This window comes from Podarcis melisellensis (genome assembly GCF_964234715.1).
Source record: "Podarcis melisellensis genome assembly, chromosome: 12".
NCBI classification, from domain to species: Eukaryota; Metazoa; Chordata; class Lepidosauria; order Squamata; family Lacertidae; genus Podarcis; species Podarcis melisellensis.
Window position 1 is genome coordinate 27,213,871 of NC_138544.1, and position 21,547 is coordinate 27,235,417.

Here is a 21,547-nt window from a genome sequence, read left to right on the forward strand (position 1 = left end):
CTCTGACCTGCCTGACAACAAAATGCTGTGTAACATGAAAGCTTATGCATTCTTCTTAACAAAAAACAAAAAAACAAAAACCCCAATCCAATACAAATACCACCTACATATTTTCTATTTATGTAGCTTAAACAGCAACAATTGTTTCTACAGAACTCCACCCAGCCTTTTATTGCAACTCTTCCTCCATTGTTATTATCATTTTTTATTATTATTTCAGGGAAGGGCAGAAAAAATGAATACACACGCCTTATCCCTCAGAGATTTTGGCTCAGCAATGGGCTAAATGCATATAATGGAAAAATCTAGCACACTTGTCCTGTTTACAGCTGCTTTGTTAGGCTTCACTCTGCAGAACAAGAGAATAACTGTACCTCTCCACTGAAAGGTTACTTCTCAGCATGTGCTATTTATTACAGGAGCAAAGAGGTGCCTGCATTGACCCTTTTGCCCAATTATTCTCTCTGGAGTGTCAGAAGAATCTGTTAAAGCAACAAAGAGTCATGCGACACCTTAAAAACTAACCAATTTTATCACAGTGTAAGCTTTTGTGGACGTTTGAGTTTACTTCATTAGATGTGTGAAGGATTATCTTCAGTTAGGTTTATATATACATGGGTGGAGAAAGAGAAAAAGTTGCAAACAGTGGAGTCAAGTGACAAAGGAGTGTAAAAAATATGGTCTGGGACAGCTCAATTAAAATAAGTTGTGAAATAAGCATAATGACCATTCACAAGGGCAACCACCGGCAATAATACACTCATATTTGATTTTGCATGTTAATTTGGCATCTGTATTTGGATAGTTACACATGAAGAACATTAAACTGCATTCAAGTAAGGGAAAGTGCACAGCTCAGTGTTACAGCACATGCTTTGCATGCACAAGGTGTTATCCCTGACATCTCCAAGTAGAGTTGGGTAAAGAATCCTGTCTAAAATCTGGAGAGCTACTGCAGACAATACAGACAGTGATGGATCAATGGTCTGACTCAGTATAAGACAGCTTCCTATGTTCCTATGGCAGTGGAGCCAGATACACCTGAAGAATGCTGCAGCCACCTGACCAGCAAGCAGATGATCTGGATGCAATATTAAACATGGCTCCGAAGTTTTCATAAGAGCTATTAGGGATGAAATGGTTATTCCCCCCCACTGCTCACAAATTACCTGCTGCGGAAACTCCAAAACCCAGAGTTGGGTGGAAATCTTTATTACACCCAAACCAGAGAACCTCCCCAACCCAGCCACTAAAGGTCACTTCCTACGTCTCCCTCTCCCCACATTTTTGTTTTTACTTCTGTCAAATAGCTTTCTAGGAGCAGATTCCATCGAGTGAAATGGACCCTGCCAAAGGGTCCTGAGGTGCCTCGATCTTACAGGTGCTTAGGTGCCAGGTAAGTGCGAAACAGGATCGCAGCCACCAGAGAGTCAGGTGCATCATCGTGGAGATGGCGCGAGTGCCTGTTCCGGAAGGGAATAGACCAAGACCCAAACTTACGGCTCTGGCCCCAGCCCGGCACAAGGGCAGCGAGCAGGCAGGCGAAGCCGAGGAGCGGGCCAGCACCTCGCGGGCGTTTCTGCAGGGCGGCGAGCCCAGCCGTCAGGGAACAACCCAGGAGCGGAGTCCACATCGCGCCAAGCGGGCGGCCTTTCTCCCCGCGCCCGGGGCCCGACCAAGCTCTCGCCCGCGGGGTTTGGACGAAGGGGGCGGCGGGAGAAGCAGCCGCCGCCGCCACCACCGCGCAGGTAAGGAGCCGAGGAGAAGCGACGACGGCAGCAGCAAGCGCAGCGCCGCCACATGTCAGGGCGAGCGCGGCGGCGCCCCCCTGTCGGCCGAGCCCGGTGCAGCCCGGCGAGGGCAGGAGAAGCGGCGCGCTGCTTTGCCGGAGAGCCTCTCCATCCGCCTCGGCCCCCCGGCCCGGCTCTCCCAGGGAGCCGCCGCCGCCGCCGCGGCTCCTTCACAAAAGGCTTTTGTCTCGCTCCTGGCGCCCGGCTCCTTGGCAACGCGGGACAAGAAGCAACAGTTCCCAGCCGAGAGGGAAGAAGGGAAGGCGAGGCGGCTTGGAGGGCGGCGAAGCGGCCGAGGCGTCCGAGCAAAGCGTGCCGCCGCCGCCGGGGCTTCCCGCGCACAGGCCAGCCGAGCCCGTGTGGTAGCCGCGTTCCGCTCTGCCTGGCGGCGAAGCGTCAGTCTCGGCGGCGCGGGATGCTGCCAGGCAGGTTCCCGACCAGCGAGGGCGGGCGAAGGGGGTCGCGTGGGCGGAGCGCGAGGGGCGGAGCGCGCGCAGCCTTCGCCCACACCGCGCTTTGTTTTGTCGCGCTCGGCATCGCCGGCTCCATTGTTCCCGGCGGGAATGCGCCTCCGGGGGCGGGGGCTCGGGGGGCGGGGGCGGACGAGGGGGGGGCTCCTCAGACCGAGCTCCGCCCCCTCCCCTCCCCGCCCGCGCCGGGGCTTGACAGGCAGCCCACGTTTCCTTCGAGGTCAGCCGGACCCCGGAGCCGCTCAAAGTCCGGTGCGAGGATCCACGAGAGCCAGGAAACACCGGCGGGGGGAGTGGGATTTAAGGGGGCAGCTCTGATTTCTGTTACGGTTCTGTGCAGGATTTGGGGAATATAAACAAAGGGAGTTGCTGCCTTCTTTTTCTTCTGCCGCTGCTCGAAATGACTTGTGCAGAGGACGTGTTGCCTCGATGCACGTGCAGTGTTGACGAAGCTGCACCTGTTGAATTCCTGCCTGTCGTGTCGCTGCTGAAGCTGCACCGAAAACAGGATAAGCTGCCAATTGGTGGGAACAGGCGGGGACTTCTTAGCAAGCAAGTCACAGAGCCTTCTTAACGCCACCACAAAAGCCCTTTCCCAGAACTGTGGAAGCATCAGGGAGTGGTGGGAGAATCCTGAATGACTGCATTCTGCACCATGATATGAGCTGGTCCTTCATATTAATAATTTGCAATTCCAAGGAAGAGTCTTGACGCAAACCGGTTCTGAAGCTGAGCCTCGGGGTGGGGCCTCAGTTGAACACACCGTATTCATTTGCTTGGCTTTGCCCTCTGCTCGGTTTCAGTTTTGCCTGTATGCTGCTCTGGATTCCGGCCCTGAAGCTGAGGCTGCAATCCTAATATAATTTACTTGACAGCGAGATTCCCACCCCACCCCCCCAAGCCTGGGATGTTCAAAATGAAGGTGACACTCAAACTCTGTGTGTTATTTTAGGGCAGGCAGAAATGAGAGGTATGAACATGGCACTCTGGTTAGGAATCTGTTTGGAGCAATTGTTTCATGTTGCTTCAGGGGAAGGCTAGCCCATATTCTTACATCACTCAAAGTTTTAATAGCATTTTTATAAGCCCAGGTCTGGGCTTATTTTAAAACAATGTGGACTATTTGTCAAGCAGCACCATTGTTCATGCTAGATTGCAATTGTTTGAGACTTCGCTCCCTGCTGGGAGAATGGAATGGAAAACAGTTGAATGTTCAGGGAGTGAGGAACCCACAACTCCTTGCTATCAGTTCCTCCCAGATGAATTTTGAAACTGCCTCCCAGAGAATCAGATAATCATGCCCAGAGTTGCTTCCCAAAAATCTCAAGGTCTTTCTCAAGTCTGCTACTCAGTGACATAGCGTCAGTGGCATAGCGTGGGGGTGCAGGGGGGCCCGGCCGCATCGGGCGCAACATCTGGGGGTTAGGGTTAGGGGGTGCAAATTACTTGCCTTGCCCCGGGTGCTGACAACCCACGCTACGCCACTGCATAGCGTGGTAAACCAGCACCCGGGGCTGCGTGGATGGGGGTGAGTGTGAGGGAGAGAAACGGACAGAGAACGCATACACATTCAACTGCCTAACAGTGTCTGGATCACCTACGAGATTGCAGCCATAGAGATAAGATAAGTAATTCTGTTTTCTGTAGAGGACACTTCCTGGTCGCACGGTGAAGTCGCTTTCAACAGAGCGCAGCAACGGAAGCACACAGCTGTATCGAGGCAGTACTGGCTTTTGAAATTTTGCACCCCTAATAATTTTGTGCCTGGGGCAACCACCCTTGTGTCCCCCTCCATGACACGCCACTGCTGCTACTTGAGAAGACATTTCAATGGAGATTCCCTGGATTGACCTGGATGTAGGGGTAAGGAACCTCCACTCCGCATGCCAAACGTGACCCACCAGATCTCCTTGTTTGGTCTGCCAGGTCTTTTTCTTAAACTACAGCTGCCTGCCCCTGTCTCTGATGTCATATATGCAGGGATGCCATGGACCTCTTGGCTCTGTCAGGATCTGGCATGGTTTGGCAGCACCAAATGCAAGAAGAAAGGAAGGAGGAGGTAGTGGGCTGGTAAACAGGCACCAAGGGATAGAGGGGGAGGTCTTCTTCTTGGGACTCCAGATGTCAAAGAAGGGGAAGCAGATCTGGCTTTCTGCCCCATCAAGCAGGTGAGATTGGATACACCAGCCAAGCTCATTACCAGGTGGGTATTGGATTGTAGTCTTTATTCTAAACACAGGGTGCTGAAGTAAATCCCACTGAGCTCAATGGGGCCTTTATATAATGTGTTTTAAGTCAGGGATTGTGGTATGCAACATAGGCCACTTCTGGACTGTTGCTATTTTGTAGATGAGATTCAGTTGTATACTAGTAAATTCCAGTTGCATAATTAAAGCGGATTTTGCATTCTTGTGCAAAATCCCCTGCTCTCAGCCCACACCAGTGGGATTTTGTGCAGTGAGTAGAGTGATAGGGAAAGGCAATGAAAAGCAATGGGACGACAGTTGTTTGACAGCAGTGGATGTTGCACAACCTCCCTGCAAACTTTGTGCAAACAAATGCTCAATAAGCAGATCATCTGGAAGCAATTTACAGTCCTTGTTTCCAGTGTCCTTGTAGTCATGTTGTTAAGTATTATAATTTGTAGATAAACAAATTAAGATTAGATCAAGGTAATTTCCAAAAGCACATCTGTTGATGGTCAAGTTCGCTTAGAAGTCATGCTCCCTTATCCAGTATATTACGTCGTTCACAGGCTGTCTATCGTCTAACAAATGAAGCTGCCTCAGACTATTTATCAATCTAATCCATTATTGATTGGCACCGGCTCTCAGGCCAGGGTCTTTTTAAAAACCGGAGGTGCCAAAGATTGAGCATAGCATCTTTTGCACAGAGAGCAGATGCTGTTCCTCCAAGCAGTGGCCCCTTCTCACATGATTTCAGAGAATTGTATGCAAGAATTTCCTGAGGTTGTGTGCATGTACGGTTCTTGTTGGTGGAAGCGTTTGGTCCGCAGGCTGAACGAAACTCCAGGTGGTTTATAAGACTCCATGAAGCCTGTCTGGCAGTGTTAGCACCTGCGGTTAGCACATGTCAGGGATGGGGAAGCTTTTTTAGCCCATTCCCTTCTGGGCAAACCTTTCAGGACCACTGTGCCAGTGGTGGGAGGCACCAAAATAAATTGTGGGCAGAGCAATGAATACAAATGCTACTTTTGTCAGCAGGCCAGTTTCTGTACCAGTGGTGTAGCATGGGGGGCACTGGAGATTGCCCCAAGTGCAAAATTGTTTGGGGGCACAAAATTTCAACAGCCGGTGCTGCCTCAGTACAACTGAGTACCTCTGTTACTAGACTCTGTTGAACCAGGACATGACCTCTCCAGACGACAGAACGACTCTTCTTATCTCTATGGTCACGATCTTCTAGGTGATGCAGACACCATTAGGGAGTTGAATGCACATGCACACTTGGTCAGTTTCCACTCCAAGTAGCCCCAGGCACTGGCAAGCCATGCTATGCCATTGTTCTGCACACACTTACATGTCCCTCTCTGTCCTCCACCCACCCACATATCAGAGTTCAAGGACACCATCTAGCCATCAAAACCACTTGCGGATTGGGAATGGGGTGGTGATGGTGGCCTGGGAAGAGTCCAGGATTTGAGGTTCCCTGCTCCAATGTATAAAATGGCCACAAGATGATGTAAGAACAATAGCTGAAAGATAGATCCTTATGTACACTGTTGCCAGGTCCTCCCTACCCTCTTACACATGAAGGCAGACTTTTCATAAAAGTTGGTAAATGGCCATGAACTCTTTTCCACCCACTCCAAGTGCATAATAAATCTTATCCCTTTGCTCTCTCTTTCATTTTCCAGAGTATGGTTCTTCTAGTGATTTATTTTTTTTCTTCTCCAAGGAAGCCTTTTCAGCAATGGGTGATGCATTCTCCTCGGTGAGTAATCCACCTCCTGCATATCGTTCTTTAATATTTCAGTAAGTGTTTGATTTGGACCGTCTCAGATTAAGAATGAAAAAAGAAAGAAAGCACAAAACCCACGGAGCTGCCAGCCAACTGCTCTTCTGAGTTTCAGTTTTTCTGTTCTTTCAGTGACCAGTGAATACATAGAAGGACTCAAAGGTTACTTGTTGCAGCTGAGTAAGTGGAAAGTACCTTCATTTCAAGCCAAGGCAAGGTTAGGAAACTCCCCCCTCCCTGTTTCTTTTCAGGTATGTTATCTGACTAATCATTCACTGACATCACCCTTTACTAAGGGCATCACATTTTATTCAAGGACAATGCTATTCTGTTTAGTTTCATGATGACAGAAATCTGGCGGCAACACGTCCAATCCCAAAACTGTCCACATTTTGCATAACCTCGAAATGTAAGGCTGATGCTTGGCCAGCCTTGGCCAACTTGGTGCCCTCCCAATGTTAGACTATTCACCCTACATGCCATTTTGATTTACTGAATCACACAACATTTTGAAAGGGCAGAATCATGAAGCTGAAACAAACAAAAACTTAGCAGCTGGAGGCCATTAGGGCCAGTGTGGTGTAATAGTTAGAGTGTTGGACTAGAACCTGAGAGAGCAGGGTTCGAATTCCCACTCAGCCCACTGGGTGACCTTCTTAGCCTAACCTACCTCACAGGGTGGTTGTGAGGATGAAATGGGGAGGAGAGGTACACCAACTTTGAGATCCTTGGATGATAAAAAGTGGTATATAAATGTACCACTACTAATAATAATATTTAAAGACCTTTTTATTATTAAGTTTTTAGATCACATTTAAGGTACATAAAAGTAAACAGAACAATAACAAGAAAAAAACAAGTATTTTTAAATCAGTGGCAAGCAGGTTCTGTATCTATGTCAAATATAGTCCATAATTTTCCAGTTGTGTGTGGGGTGTGGGTGTGTGAAGAATGCCCTCCGATTTAGTTACGTGCTCAATAAATTTATACCATATGGCATAATATTCATCTGTTTCTGGTCCATTTATTTGAGCCTTTTACTTTAAAGGTAAGATGTGAGGGCGATCTGGCTGCGACATGTGTCACCCCATTGATTGCCAGGGTCGATTAGACTGATCTGGCAGGCTAGGCCAGTGTCCCCTTCCTCCCTCACCGCTCCTCCTGCGTCCCTTCCGAAGCTGTGTGCTCGGTGGACAGCAATCCCAGATTGAAGGAGTGTGCTGTTCTTCTGTCAAGGGTATGTGATAGCTGCACTCCCCTTCTAGGACCTCCAAACCAGCTCAAGGTCCCTTTGTAGGAGAACGTTGGGTAGTCAAGCTTCCAAGACTCCCGACACATCCAAGTAAGATGCTGCATGTGCCAGTTTGCCATTCTTTAAGAAGAAGAAGAAAAGGTAAGATTTTCCATCAGAGCAATTTGCCACATTTCCTTATACAGTCATACCTCGGGTTACAGATGCTTCAGGTTGTGTTTTTTTGGGTTATGGATCTGCCCAAACCCGGAAGTACTGGAACGGGTTACTTCTGGGTTTCGGGGGCCACGCATGCGCAGAAGTGCCAAATCAAGCTTTGTGCATGCGCAGAAGCGCCAAATCGCAACCCGTGCGTGCGCAGGCGTGCCCCTGCAGGTTGCGAACGTGCATCCCACACAGATCATGTTCGCAACCCGAGCGTCTACTGTACCACCGACTCAGCAGGTTGGAGTGTGACTGCTTTTCGAAACTGGCGATTATTAATCTAGCTGCCATGATAAAGAAAAGTATTAACTCTTTAAAAAGATATCTCAGTCGGCAGTGGCGGAGCTACATGTTGCAGCTCCTGGAACGGAGAACAGGCGGGGGTGTGGCCAGCACACATCCCGGGGGCATGGCGTGTGTCCCGGGGGGCGGCTGCGATGGCACCCTTTCCCTGAATGGCACCCGGTGTGGGCCGCTTCCCCCGCCCCCACCTTTGTCCGCCAATGTCAGTCGGTAGGACATAAGATTCTTAATTTCAGGGTTATGGGTTTGAGCCCCACATTGGTAAAAAAAATAAAAATCCTGCATTGCAAAGGGGGTTGGACTAAATGACCCTTGTGGTCTCTTTCAACTCTACCATTCTATGATTCTACAAAAAAATTGAAAATTATCAAAAATAGACAACAATGGCAATTGAGTGCTCACTTGTATATTTTGGCCAGTTGTTTGGTTTATTTCATTAAAAACCTCCGACCAGCATTTACGGCCAGGACTCTGCTTGCCCCAAAATGGAAAGATGACAAAACACCAAACAAAGAGGACTGGCAAACCAAGATGATGGAATACGCATAAATGGTGAAACTTACAGGAAGATTAAGAGATAAAGACAATAAAGATTTTTAAAAAGTCTGGGAATTACATATGTTGTATCTGCAGAAATAGAAATAGACTCGCTACAACGACGAAATGAATGTAAAAGATAAGGAACAATGTTTTGAATATAATTAAGTATAAGAAGTACTTTTAAAGAGATGATTTAAAACGATAAGAATGGGAATGTTTTTAGATAAAAGAATATGAAGTTAAGATATAACAATGTAAGCAGAAGGACTATATTTACCAAAAAACCACATACATATGTGGTTGAGGGATGTGGGGGGTGGGGGAGAATGGGTGTGTGGGTTTTTGTCTTCTTTTTTTTTGAATTCTTGGGTTTTTGTCTTTTCTATAAATTATGTAGATTATGAGAATTTTTAATTGTACAAATCAATAAAAAATTAAAAAAACAAACCACTGACCAGCATTTGAATGTTTCCTTTCATGACCAATTGTAAAATGTACCAATTCCACCACAATTTCTCCATCATCCGGGGGGGGGGGCGTTAAGGATGCATTATTTCTATTTGATTTTTATAAAATCCTTTTATAGTTTTAACTGAAGATTTTTTTTATCACAGCTTTTGAACAATTCAATTAAAGTAACCAGCAGCCAAAACATGAAAATGAAAAGGGTGAGTCAGAATTGAGAAGGGAGACGTGAGTTATTTTGACAATATAAACCAGGGATGGGGCTGAGTCACTTTTTGGGGGGACGGACATGCCGGTTTTGATTGGGGCCAGAGGCACCAAGCAGAGCAATGGATGCTGCTCTTGCTTTTGTATAGTACCATACATTCCACCAATGCAAAAGCAAACGGTTTCAACAAACACGCCCCCCCCCCATTTCTTCACCCTCAATACAGGCAAGCGAGAGACATTATCACAATTCATGGAAAGATTCCAGCCAAACCAACGTGTATGAGGGGGTGCAGTCAGGACTGGTGAGGGTGGGGCCTAAGGATAAGGGTGGGGCCTAAGTAAGTCCCAGAGGCTACCTTGAGTCCCCATTGTTAGTAAAATTAATAAATATAATGTACTACTGGCTTATTTATTACATCTTAATCTAGATGCATTTCTCTCTGAGTGCCTCACCAGGGGACACCTATGATGTTTTTGGAAAACTAGCTCGAAAGGAGCTACCGACCCCTGCAATAACCATAGATAATTTCTATTATTTCTTTTAGCAGCAAGGGCCTTCTGTAACCTCTTTCAAACCATACCATTGCTGCTGCTGCTTATTTTTATTGTAAACTGCCTGAGGGCCTTTTGGAAAGGTGGGATAGAACTCCAGAAAATAAACAAAAACCACATAATTTTTGTTTCAGGATAGAAAGCTGCTCTTTTTTTCTGCACATACATGCGCAGAGGGAACCCCCCCTCTCTCTCCCTCTCTCTCTAATTTCAAGTGGAAGAGCTGCCATCTGGCCTGCCTTTAAAAATACACTCTGGCCCGCATCCAAAGAAAGTTAGTCATGCTTAAATCCCATTGAAACCACTGGGAGAAGATATTTGCAGCTAACTTGAATCCCATCACTCTCAATAGAGCTCTCCACCCGCTTTTTCCAACTCTGATGTTTGCTCTCTATTCTTCCATCATCCCACCCTGGCATTAAGGTAAGTTTAAAGACATTTAATTTGCCTTCAGCGGAAGCTTGCTTTGGATTGCCAAGGTGCCACAAAGTGCTTCAGGGGTCCCTGCTTGGACTCGCTTCATTGTACAGATCCTGCTTCACCTCCAATAAGCCGAAAACCCCTCTGAGATGCAGTATTCAACTTCTCCTTGGGAGCTGAGATTCATCCAAGCATAATGCACACTCCTGGCAAATATTCTCATAACTGAAGACCCACCAACCCCAGTATTTTATTTTATTTTCAAAAAAACCTTACACAGGTTTACTATGTAAGAATGTAATCAACATGATTACATTGCGATTGCAAGGTGCAATGATTGCATTTATCACCATGTTACTATCTGGAATAGTTCATCATTGAAAATAGTTCTGTTCTACATATTGCACACTATTCTGCCCACACATGTTTATCATCACTGGGCCATGGCAGCAGGTGGATCTTTGAACTATAAAGGATATCTCTACATACAGTAAAAGTACTGCATTTCCTCCTCGTGGTTTTAGCACCTTTTCAACTCAAAATTCAGAACAGGCCTTTGTAAGTTACTCTTCTGGAGTTTGACATGTGAAGCAGCTGCATATGATATTATTATTGGCAATAGTATGGTGGGTAGGAGAAGGAACAGGCCACAGCAATGTCTTGAGCCCCCTTGCCTAATATGAGGCTGGATTACATAACCAGCAAACCTTATATATCATCCTGTTAGATTTATGTGTGGTGTAGTTTATGGATATATTTATACCTATGACAGATTCATGTTGACACACCTTATTAGAGAAGCATAGTATTGTACAGTTGGAAAAGACTACTACTGCTAGCCCAACTCCCTGCAATGTAGGGATCTTTTGCCCATGACCCTGCGATTAAGAGTCTCATGCTCTACCAACTGTACAGGTTTAACATCAGATTTAAATTTCATCCACATCTCTTCCCCACCCATACTTTTCAGATTTGCCCTCTGTTATGTACTGAAGTTCTCAACCCTGGGCCAGCAGGGGGATACGGTAGATAGTTATGCAAATAAGGGATCGAAAGTGACGTTCAGTGATTGGATAGTTTTAGAAAATTGTTACAGTTACGTTGTACTGGAGCTCTATATAAGCAGGCTGACTGAACCCTTCAGCTCAGTTCTGTTTTGGCCTCTGAATAAAGAAGAGCTGTTTGAAGAATCGCTGTGTTGTCTGATATGTTCACCCACAACTTTATACCCTCCATTCCTTTAATTCCGTTCCTCTTACCAGTCTTCTCCATTTGATTTCTTATTGAGGTGCAATAGTTGCTTGAGCTGCTGCAGTTACCAATACTGTTCTGAGCCAGGCAAAAGGAAGAGAGAGCGATCTGTGTCTGTCCCTTCCTAAGTAACCCCCCTGCTCAGCCTCACACAGTCTACAAGAGGGTACATGGCTGTACCAGCCAGTGCAGCTCCCAAGAGACCTCTGGCAGGGCAGCAAGCTCGAGGGCATTAGCGCTGCCTTGTTAAATTGTCTCTGAGCTTTACAATCAGATTGAAAGCAGCATGGGCAGAGATAACCTACTTTTAATAAAAGGGACAGTGGAGGAAAAAGTATACAGGAGCAGAAAGGAATAGAAAGCCTAGGATTAGTGGAGCTAGGAACAAACCTAGGGGAAGGATAAGAGGGAGAGAGCAGAGAATGACACTTCTCCAGTTATCTAGTTATTTCATGGCATGATTTAGATATAGCATCATCGTTGTGCTCAGTACTTTATGGAGCACAATGGACTAGTCCCTGCCTGGAAGAGCTTACTGTCTATAACATTCAGCACAGAAGAAAAATAGAGGAAAAGGAGGGAAGTGGAGGCAGGGGAAGCAGGGAAGCAATATGTGGTTCTTTCAGTTATATGCATTTCAGGCTTAGGGATTTAGTTGCAGGAGGGCCTGAGACTCAAGGGTGTTGTGTCATAGGCAGTACTTTTTTCGGGGGGGGGGGCACACGCAGGGGGACGAATATCCCTAAACATTTTGTGAATCTTTGTGTTTTTGTCTATTTACTGTATTTATTTTCCCCAATTTGAACTATAAAGTGGTGATTTTCCCCGAGTCAAATGAGAATACCCCTAAACATTTTTTTTTTTTAAAGCACTGGTCATAGGTGTCGCCAAAAAGGTGAATTTGGAGGAGGGATTGAAGTAAGGGTGGCACCACACAGGCGTTACTTTGTTTGGATATGGGAAGGTACTGTTGCTACTTCCACGCCATTATCTCCATCCCATTGTTGTTTGCATAACACCTACCATATAAAACCACATAACACATAACAGACCACATAACACCGGTCTTGAAAGACCTACACTGGCTCCCAGTACGTTTCCGAGCACAATTCAAAGTGTTGGTGCTGATCTTTAAAGCCCTAAATGGCCTCGGCCCAGTACATCATTCTACCTGGACACTGAGGTCCAGTGCCAAGGGCCCTCTGGCGGTTCCCTCACTACGAGAAGCCAAATTACAGGGAACCATGCAGAGGGCCTTCTCATAGAATCATAGAATCATAGAGTTGGAAGAGACCACAAGGGCCATCGAGTCCAACCCCCTGCCAAGCAGGAAACACCATCAGAGCACTCCTGACATATGGTTGTCAAGCCTCTGCTTAAAGACCTCCAAAGAAGGAGACTCCACCACACTCCTTGGCAGCAAATTCCACTGTCGAACAGCTCTTACTGTCAGGAAGTTCTTCCTAATGTTTAGGTGGAATCTTCTTTCTTGTAGTTTGGATCCATTGCTCCGTGTCCGCTTCTCTGGAGCAGCAGAAAACAAACTTTCTCCCTCCTCTATGTGACATCCTTTTATATATTTGAACATGGCTATCATATCACCCCTTAACCTCCTCTTCTCCAGGCTAAACATGCCCAGCTCCCTTAGCCGTTCCTCATAAGGCATCATTTCCAGGCCTTTGACCATTTTGGTTGCCCTCCTCTGGACACGTTCCAGTTTGTCAGTGTCCTCCTTGAACTGTGGTGCCCAGAACTGGACACAGTACTCCAGGTGAGGTCTGACCAGAGCAGAATACAGTGACACTATTACTTCCCTTGATCTAGATGCTATACTCCTATTGATGCAGTCCAGAATTGCATTGGCTTTTTTAGCTGCCGCGTCACACTGTTGGCTCATGTCAAGTTTGTGGTCAACCAAGACTCCTAGATCCTTTTCACATGTACTGCTCTCAAGCCAGGTGTCACCCATCTTGTATTTGTGCCTCTCATTTTTTTTGCCCAAGTGCAATACTTTACATTTCTCCCTGTTAAACTTAATCTTGTTTGTTTTGGCCTAGTTCTCTAATCTTTCAAGGTCATTTTGAAGTGTGATCCTGTCCTCTGGGGTGTTAGCCACCCCTCCCAGTTTGGTGTCATCTGCAAATTTGATCAGGATGCCCTTGAGTCCATCATCCAAGTCGTTGATAAAGATGTTGAATAAGACCGGGCCCAAGACAGAACCCTGTGGCACCCCACTAGTCACTCTTCTCCAGGATGAAGAGGAACCATTGATGAGCACCCTTTGGGTTCGGTCAGTCAGCCAGTTACAAATCCACTGAGTGGTAGCATAGTCAAGACCGCATTTTACCAGCTTCTTTACAAGAATATCATGGGGCACCTTGTCAAATGCCTTGCTGAAATCAAGTTAGGCTACATCCACTGCATTCCCTTCATCTACCAGGCTTGTAATTCTATCAAAAAACGAGATCAGGTTAGTCTCGGTAGTGGCGCCCACCCCGTGGAACGCCCTCCCATCAGATGTCAAAGAGAACAACAACTACCAAACTTTTAGAAGACATCTGAAGGCAGCCCTGTTTGGGGAAGCTTAATGTTTGATGTATTACTGTATTTTAATATTTGGTTGGAAGCTGCCCAGAGTGGCTGGGGAAGCCCAGCCAGATGGGCGGGGTATAAATAAATAATAATAATAATAATAATAATAATAATAATAATAATAAATAATAATAATAATTATTGCATACTTGGTGCCAGTAAAGTGCTCTCATTATGTAAAAGGTAAAGGTAAAGAACCCCTGGACAGTTAAGTCCAGTCAAATGTGACCATGGGGTGTGGCACTCATCTACAGGTAGCATGACAGCATCTCTTGGTAGATTGCCTCAAGGTGTACCCAGTTCTTCAGGTTTCTGAGCAATTTTAATAGGAGGACATGGTAAGACCCTCATTGGAATATAGCTCAAACTGAAGTTGGTGGCCTGGATTGCTCCCGTTGTTGCGGAAATAGTGGTGTTTTATATGGCTCTTAATATCACTCATCCTTTTTAGTGGGGCCACTTTTGCTTCATCCAAGTATGTCCACAGGGAATTCTACCCCTGAGTCTAGCGCGACATTTTCCCAAATTGGGATAACAGGAAGGCAGTGTGGTATTTACGGGGGTGGAAAGAATCGAAACGTCCTTCATCCCTTGGTAGTTGATGTCTGGCTGAGCTAATTTACGTCCACAGCTTTTAATACAAATGATTCTGAAACAATTTTGATCAAGGGAAAGTACAAAATGTTCTGATGGGTAGTGGAAGAGAGATAAGGAATCCTTTGCTGACTCCTCTGCATCAACAGTCCTTTGAAATCTCTCACACTACAAAAGAGGAAAAAGAAATCTTTTAAGGCCACTAGTTTGCAGTTGGCAAATGCCTTAGACAGATATGGCTTCAGTATGGGAAAATTGCATGTGGAGCATGTACTCAATCGTGTGTTGTGAATACATATGCATCTGTGCATGTTTTAGGGTGGTAAAAATAAAAAGAGATAGTGAAATGCTTTAAATGGATCATTCCAAACTGGGGGAGTGAAAATTAAAATGCAATTGAATGTAAGCAAAGGTAATGTGATGCACCACTGGGGCAATCATCATCATCGTCATCATCCAGGAAGAGCATCTTGGGGTCACGAAGCACAGCTTGTTGAAAATACTGTGCAGCCGTTGTGAAAACAATGAATTTCACATTGGGGGATCATTAGGAAGAGAAGCAGAAATAAAACTGCCAATACCATAACACCTTTCTACCACACATAGGAGGCTGCTGTATACTGAGTCGGACCATTGATCAATCTAGAGCAGTGTTGTCTGCACTGACTGGCAGCAGCACACCAGCTTTCAGGAAGGATTCTTTCCCTAACCCTAACTGGAGATGCAGGAATCCAACATACAAAGAATGTGCTTTACCGCTGAGCCACAGAAGTGCAAAGGTTACGACATTTGGCGTACTGTTTACAGTTTCAATCACCACATCTCAAAAAAGGTATTTCAGAGGTGGAAGAAGGGCTGGAGCAACTCTTCTATGAGGAAAAACTATAATGTCTGAGGCTTTTTAGCTTGGGAAAAAATGGTGAGTGATGGCAGACATAATAGAGGTTTATAAAATTATTCACGGGTGGAGAAATTGGATGGGAAGATTTGACCCTCCAGCATTTCATAATACTAGAACATTGGGTCATCCATTGAAGCTGAATGGTGGGATATTCAGGAGAGGAAAAAGTATTTCTTCACACAGCACATAGTTAAACTAGACAAGATGTAAGAATGCTTTATATGGAGAGCGGACAAATTCATGAAGGGCAAAGGTTATCAGGCTACTAATCATGATTGCTGGTGTTATGAGTGTTTGGAGGGGGATAGACCCCCCTAAATGTGTTATGAGTTTATAAGTTGGAGATCCCACCCCCCATCCTTAGATTTAATAAATGATAGGAATAAGTCAATGTTTGGAGTATTAAGGAAAGCTGCCAGACGCTGAATCTAGCAGTGACAAAAACACAGGCCAAACCTGGTTTCTGGGTTCAGGAGGTCATCTTAGAAGATGGGGCATCAGCAACAAACAAAGGGAACAGAGTACTGGGCCATTAAGAATGATTGGCAATGCAAACACTCCAGCTCTGAGTGAGAAGCAGAGGCAAAGGCCAATGGCAGCAGACAAAGGCCAGGTTTCGGGTTTGCACTTTGAATGACGTAGGCTGGGGGGAGGTCCTTAGAGTCGGTTAGCAGTGGGAAGGCAAAGGAAGGGCAGAACTCCATGGAAGCTGGGGAGGACAAGAAGGAACTAGACACAGAAAGTGGCTTTTTGCTGTCCTTTGAATCCAATGCTTCCCTTAAGGAGGAAGCCAGACCCTCATAGGATGTGAATGCTGGAAATTCCTCCATTGTAGACTCAGGTTGTATACATGTGTAAATAAACCATATATTATAAAGACAATACAGTCTCCACTGTGCCTAATTTCTGAAGGAAACATGAAACCTGGGTAAGCACCTGGAACCCGTAGAATCTCACACCACTCTAAGATAGGGGTGTGTGTAACACTATATCACATCCAGCATCAGAGGCAATAAGCATCTGAATACAATTGCTGGGAAACAGAAGTGGGAGAGTGGTATTCTTTGGGCTTCTGATAGACACCTGATTGGTCACTGTGAGGAAAAGAATTCTGGACAAAGTATCTGGATGCATTCAGCACGGCTCTTCCTATATTCTGACACATGGTACTTCTGAGATGCTGTCATAGTGTACATACCATTTCATGACAGAGCATCTTAAAAGTTTGTTGCAAGGTACTAAATTTTTCTGGTACCACCAGGCAACTGGTAGTCCATGATGAAACAAACATATTGTGCTTTCATAAAAGTGTCTGTATACAGTCGTACCTTGGAAGTCGAACAGAATCTGTTCCGGAAGTCCGCTCAACTTCCAAAACGTTTGGAAACCAAAGCACGGCTTCTAATTGGCTGCAGGAAGCTCCTGCAGCCAATCGGAAGCCGCAGAAGCCCCATCAGATGTTTGCCTTCCAAAAATAGTTCGCAAACTGGAACATTCACTTCCGAGGGTGCAGCGTTCAGGAGGGAAAACGTTCGAGAACTAGGCTGTTCGAAAACCAAGGTATCAGAATATTTGTAGGGTACATCTGTGCTTTTTTTTTTTACAGCAAAGTAATATTTATGAAAGACATTTGTGTGTGTGTGTGAAATAGTCTGCATGGCACGATGATGCAAGGATTGTATCTACATAGGGCGCCACTATTATATGTGTTAACTCCCAGTGTGTTGCTGTTTATGTTTTAATTATCCTAATTTTGAATCTGTTGCTACAAGGCCAGAACATCTGCAGATGGGAAGGCTCAGGCATATGTACCTAGGATGACCACCTCTCACTTGCAGTAAAGAGGCTGGATGTTTCTTGTAAAGACAGGAGGTGATATCATCTTGAACAAAATGTGATATCTATTTTTCAACAGGGGGGTATCCTTTCATAGTGACACTTAAAACCTTTAGGTGGCAGCCAAGGGCTATCGTTTCAACTTCCACATGCACTTTAATGCTCATGTTTTCAAAATGGACCTGCATTCAAAAGAGCCAGCAACTAACAATATACTTGTAAAATTGATTATTTGATCACCAGCCAAATGCAATCACCTCTGCAGCATGCCCTCATTCATGATGCCGTATTGTTTGTGTTATCCAAGAAAGATGCTCAAGACAGCAAGATAGTTAAGAAGGAAGGTGCAAACTGTAAACATTTTCTGCTGGGCTGAAGTTGCCTGTTCTGTCCCTCTCTCTATAAAGCAGTGTAGAAAGTGAAGCCCTGACAAACCCCAGACACAGCTTTTGGAAACCACATGGCCCAGCTATCATGTAGCAACTCTGATTGGTTGAAACAGTAGCGACAATTAATAGGCTTTTCACAGACTTGCCGTTGTTCCCACTACAGTGGTACCTTGGGTTACAAACACCTCGGGTTACAAAAACTTCGGGTTACAGACTCCGCTAACCTGGAAGTAGTACCTCGGGTTAAGAACTTTACCTCAGGATGAGAACAGAAATTGTGCGGTGGCGGCAGTGGGAGGCCCCATTAGTTAAAGCGGTACCTCAGTTTAAGAACGGTTTCAGGTTAAGAACGGACCTCCGGAACGAATTAAGTCTGTAACCAGAGGTACCACTGTATATTGGCTGAGTTCACAATGGTTTCCTTCTCTGATGTAAAAAAGAAAAGAAAAAAAGAACACCCTCTCCTTGTGGCTCCCCTCCCTCCCCTCATTCTAACATCCCAATTCATAAAATAAACATTTGAAAAAAAAGAAAACAACAACAACTTGCCAGAAATTAAGAGAATGGATGGAAGACTGATGAAAGCACTTCCTTTGTCAAAACTTGGCCTTCCCCCAATCTCAGTGGGCTGGGAGGAACAGAGAGACAGCCAATAGCCAAAGCATCTAATACGAAGTGACAGGAAGTGCAGGATACTACTTCACACAGCCCACAGTTTAAACTGTGAAATGTGGTTACAGCAAGATGCAGCCATGGCCATAAATTTGGCACTGGCGAGGAAGAGGGGGGCAGAGGAGCGCACTGCCCCCGGCACCACGATCCTGGTGGGGTGCCATCGTGGCTGTCATCGCGGCTGCCTCCCCCCGCACTGGGCGCCATGCCCCTGCAGGCGGTGTGCCATGCCCCCGGGACGCGCACCAGCCGCGCCCCCACCTGCTCTCTGCCCCTGGTGCAAGAGCATGAAGCTCTGCCACTGAAACTTGGATGGCCTTCAGAGGGAAAGGAAAAGATCAAAGAGCGTATGCCTGTTGGTGGCTACCAGCCACAATGGCTATGTTCTAGCTCCACAGTTGGAGGCAGCAGGGGGCTGAAAGCCAGTTAGGAAAGCACTCTTGTGCTCAGGTCCTTACAGGCTTCCCAGAGGCATCTGGTTGAGCTACATTAACATGTGACCCCAAAATTCTGGTCCCCCCCCCCCGAAAACTGATGCCCAAATTTAGTGCTAATTTGGTGCTGTTTTGTGCTGTGAACTCAATGTTTTGTGCCCCCCCCACCGAGTAATTGACAAAGCAAATCAGGCTCACAAGTAAATGGTCCAAATCCAACCTTGTCCGATTGACCCCAAACAGGTGCCAAAGTGGTATGCTGGTTTGGTGTCATTTAGTGCCTCAAACCCTGCTTTCTGTGGCTGAAGTTGGCTAAGTCCCCTTAGCTTAAGTCCCCATTTAGCCAACCTTAGCTAAGTAAAGTGCCCACTTATGGCCCCTGCGGAGGTTGAGTGTTAATTTAGTCAGTTTAGAGGACGGCACAGAAAGTGGGGCTTGTGGCACAAGATGGCACCAAACTGGCACACCATTTTGGTACTGGTTTGGAGGAGCCAATTGGACAAGGTTGGGTTTGGGGCCATTTACTTGTGACCCCGTTTTGAGTGACAATTACTCAGTTTGGGCGTCAGCACTAAACTAGCACCATTTTTTGGGGGGGGGGGGGTGTGATCCGGAATTTCTCTGTTAGAGAACAGGAGGAGTGGAAGAGCCTTTCATCTGACCCAGGAAGGCACTTATTACGCTATTATGCAACAGCACTCCGGCTTAGGGGAGAGATCAGTCCACGTGTTTTTTTTTTAAAAAAATCATTTCATGCCCATATCTTCATTTCTCTCAGCTCATGAGACTTACAATTATGCGATCAGCAATGACATATCTTGCCACCTCCATAAGCAGAGAATATAAAAGTGTATACAGAGGGCTTCATAGGATCAGCACGTGGGAATTAGATTCTAGTTCCCATTTGCAGATATATGCAGAAATATGTGTTTGACCCTTTAATTAGTCCCCCCCCCCAAAAAAAGTTTAGAATGATGAATAACTTTTCATTAGTGTACTTACAGTTGCAGATTCAATATACAATGCAGGTTGGTGTTTCTTAAGTTGCTAAAAGCATCTTACGTAGATTATACTGTTACAGACTAACTAACTTTGAGGCAGGCAGCACCACAACATAACATACCTGCTGTTCCAACTACTAAGACTGTACTATGAACTGAACCAACGGAAATAACTGCCATAACTGCCTCAGGCGCATGACATCACAGAGTTCTACTGCTCTTGCAATTACAGTGATACCTCAGGTTAAGTACTTAATTTGTTCCGGAGGTCTGTTCTTAACCTGAAACTGTTCTTAACCTGAAGCACCACTTTAGCTAATGGGGCCTCCTGCTGCTGCCGTGCCGCTGGAGCCCGATTTCTCTTCTTATCCTGAAGCAAAGTTCTTAACCTGAAGCACTATTTCTGAGTTAGCGGTGTAACAGGAAGCGTATGTGTAATGGTTCTAGGGGTTGCTCGTGCGTAAACTGGCGCCACACTTGGCTGGGTTGCCTGAGTCAACCTTTTCTGTCTGGACAGCCACTCGCCCGTGGCTGTCTAAATCACTGGCAGAATCCGTCAGTGGGCGTTTCTTGAACTTCTTCCAGCAAAGAAGCTCTTTGATGCCTAGTCTCCGCCTACTCTCCCTGCGCGGAAGCCTTCTGCGCAAGGAGGGTGTAGGCAGCGGAGGACCCTTACTCTCCCCATTGGTCCCTGGCAAGGAGTCATGGGACCGCCTCGCCGATTCCCCCATCTGCCCCCCTTCTCCACTGGTGCTACGCTGATTACCTTCCCCAGAAGATGGGCTGCCTCTCCCCATCCCGGGACGCTCTCTGGAATCCCTCTGGAGCCCGCTCTCTCCCTCTGGCCCTGATGGCAGTTCCCTGACAGTATGTAACCTGAAGCGTATGTAACCCCAGGTACCACTGTAACCCTTTGCATGTGCATTTTGGATGCTAACATCCCCCCACAAAAAACCCCATATAAAATATAATGTTGGTAGGCAAGCTTTAGCCCTTTTCAGGTGTTCATAAATGAACATACAGAGGGGCATCTGGGGCATTAATATAACATCATTCAGAGACTCAGATATGGCTTAAATGAACATACAGTGGTACCTCGGGTTAAGTACTTAATTCGTTCCAGAGGTCTGTTCTTAACCTGAAACTGTTCTTAACCTGAAGCACCACTTTAGCTAATGGGGCCTCCCACTGCCGCTGTGCTGCTGCTACACAATTTCTGTTCTCATCCTGAAGCAAAGTTCTTAACCTGAAGCACTATTTCTTTGTTAGCGGAGTCCGTAACCTGAAGCATATGTAACCTGAAGCGTATGTAACCCGAGGTACCATTGTATATGGGCTCTTCCCTAAACACTGTTCCAGTTGATGTCCATGGGTTGGAGGCAGACTGTCTACAGCAAGGAAGCATCCTGTTATCAGAGACTGGATGGATGGCAAGGAGTGGCAAGAGGAGCTAGCTGGCGAACCCCCTAGGGATGTCTCAGAGAGGAAGGCTCAGAGCCTGGAGAGTGCTGGTGGGACATTGAATACAGGTCAGAGCTCAGCTCCATGCCACCTCTTAGGTGGGCACTGTTGCCATTCTAGAAAATGAGCACTGAGTAAACCCCTTGAAATTAATGGGCCTGGCTGAGTTGAGTCCATTAATTTCAGTGGGTCTACAACCCTTTGTGTCCTGTTTCACTCTCCTTTACCAACA

The 21,547-nt window shown here is 46.1% G+C and overlaps 1 protein-coding gene and 3 long non-coding RNA genes across 5 annotated transcripts in view; 2 read left to right on the top strand and 2 right to left on the bottom strand.

Annotated features, from left to right (window-relative positions):
- ITGB8 (integrin subunit beta 8) overlaps window positions 1–2,295 on the bottom strand; it is a 43,018-nt gene extending 40,723 nt beyond the window's left edge. The window contains exon 1 of the mRNA XM_081883244.1: window positions 1,501–2,295. Within this exon, the coding sequence (XP_081739370.1) occupies window positions 1,501–1,633 (133 nt within the window). The 5' untranslated portion in view covers window positions 1,634–2,295. The remainder of the gene's footprint in view (window positions 1–1,500) is intronic.
- LOC309353850 overlaps window positions 1–21,547 on the top strand; it is a 166,163-nt gene that overhangs the window by 43,602 nt on the left and 101,014 nt on the right. The gene's annotated exons all lie outside the window — the stretch shown is intronic.
- On the top strand, window positions 2,679–7,244 carry LOC309353840. 2 transcript variants are annotated; one of them, XR_014162056.1, is made up of 4 exons: window positions 2,679–3,621; window positions 3,753–4,463; window positions 6,179–6,255; window positions 6,371–7,244. It is a non-coding gene; the product is annotated as an uncharacterized lncRNA (long non-coding RNA). The 2 variants fall into 2 exon arrangements; XR_014162055.1 differs by having other exon boundaries at window positions 6,179–7,244.
- LOC309353853 lies at window positions 7,247–19,989 on the bottom strand. Its single transcript, XR_014162078.1, has 2 exons — window positions 19,856–19,989; window positions 7,247–7,610 (listed from the first exon to the last, which is right to left on the bottom strand). It is a non-coding gene; the product is annotated as an uncharacterized lncRNA (long non-coding RNA).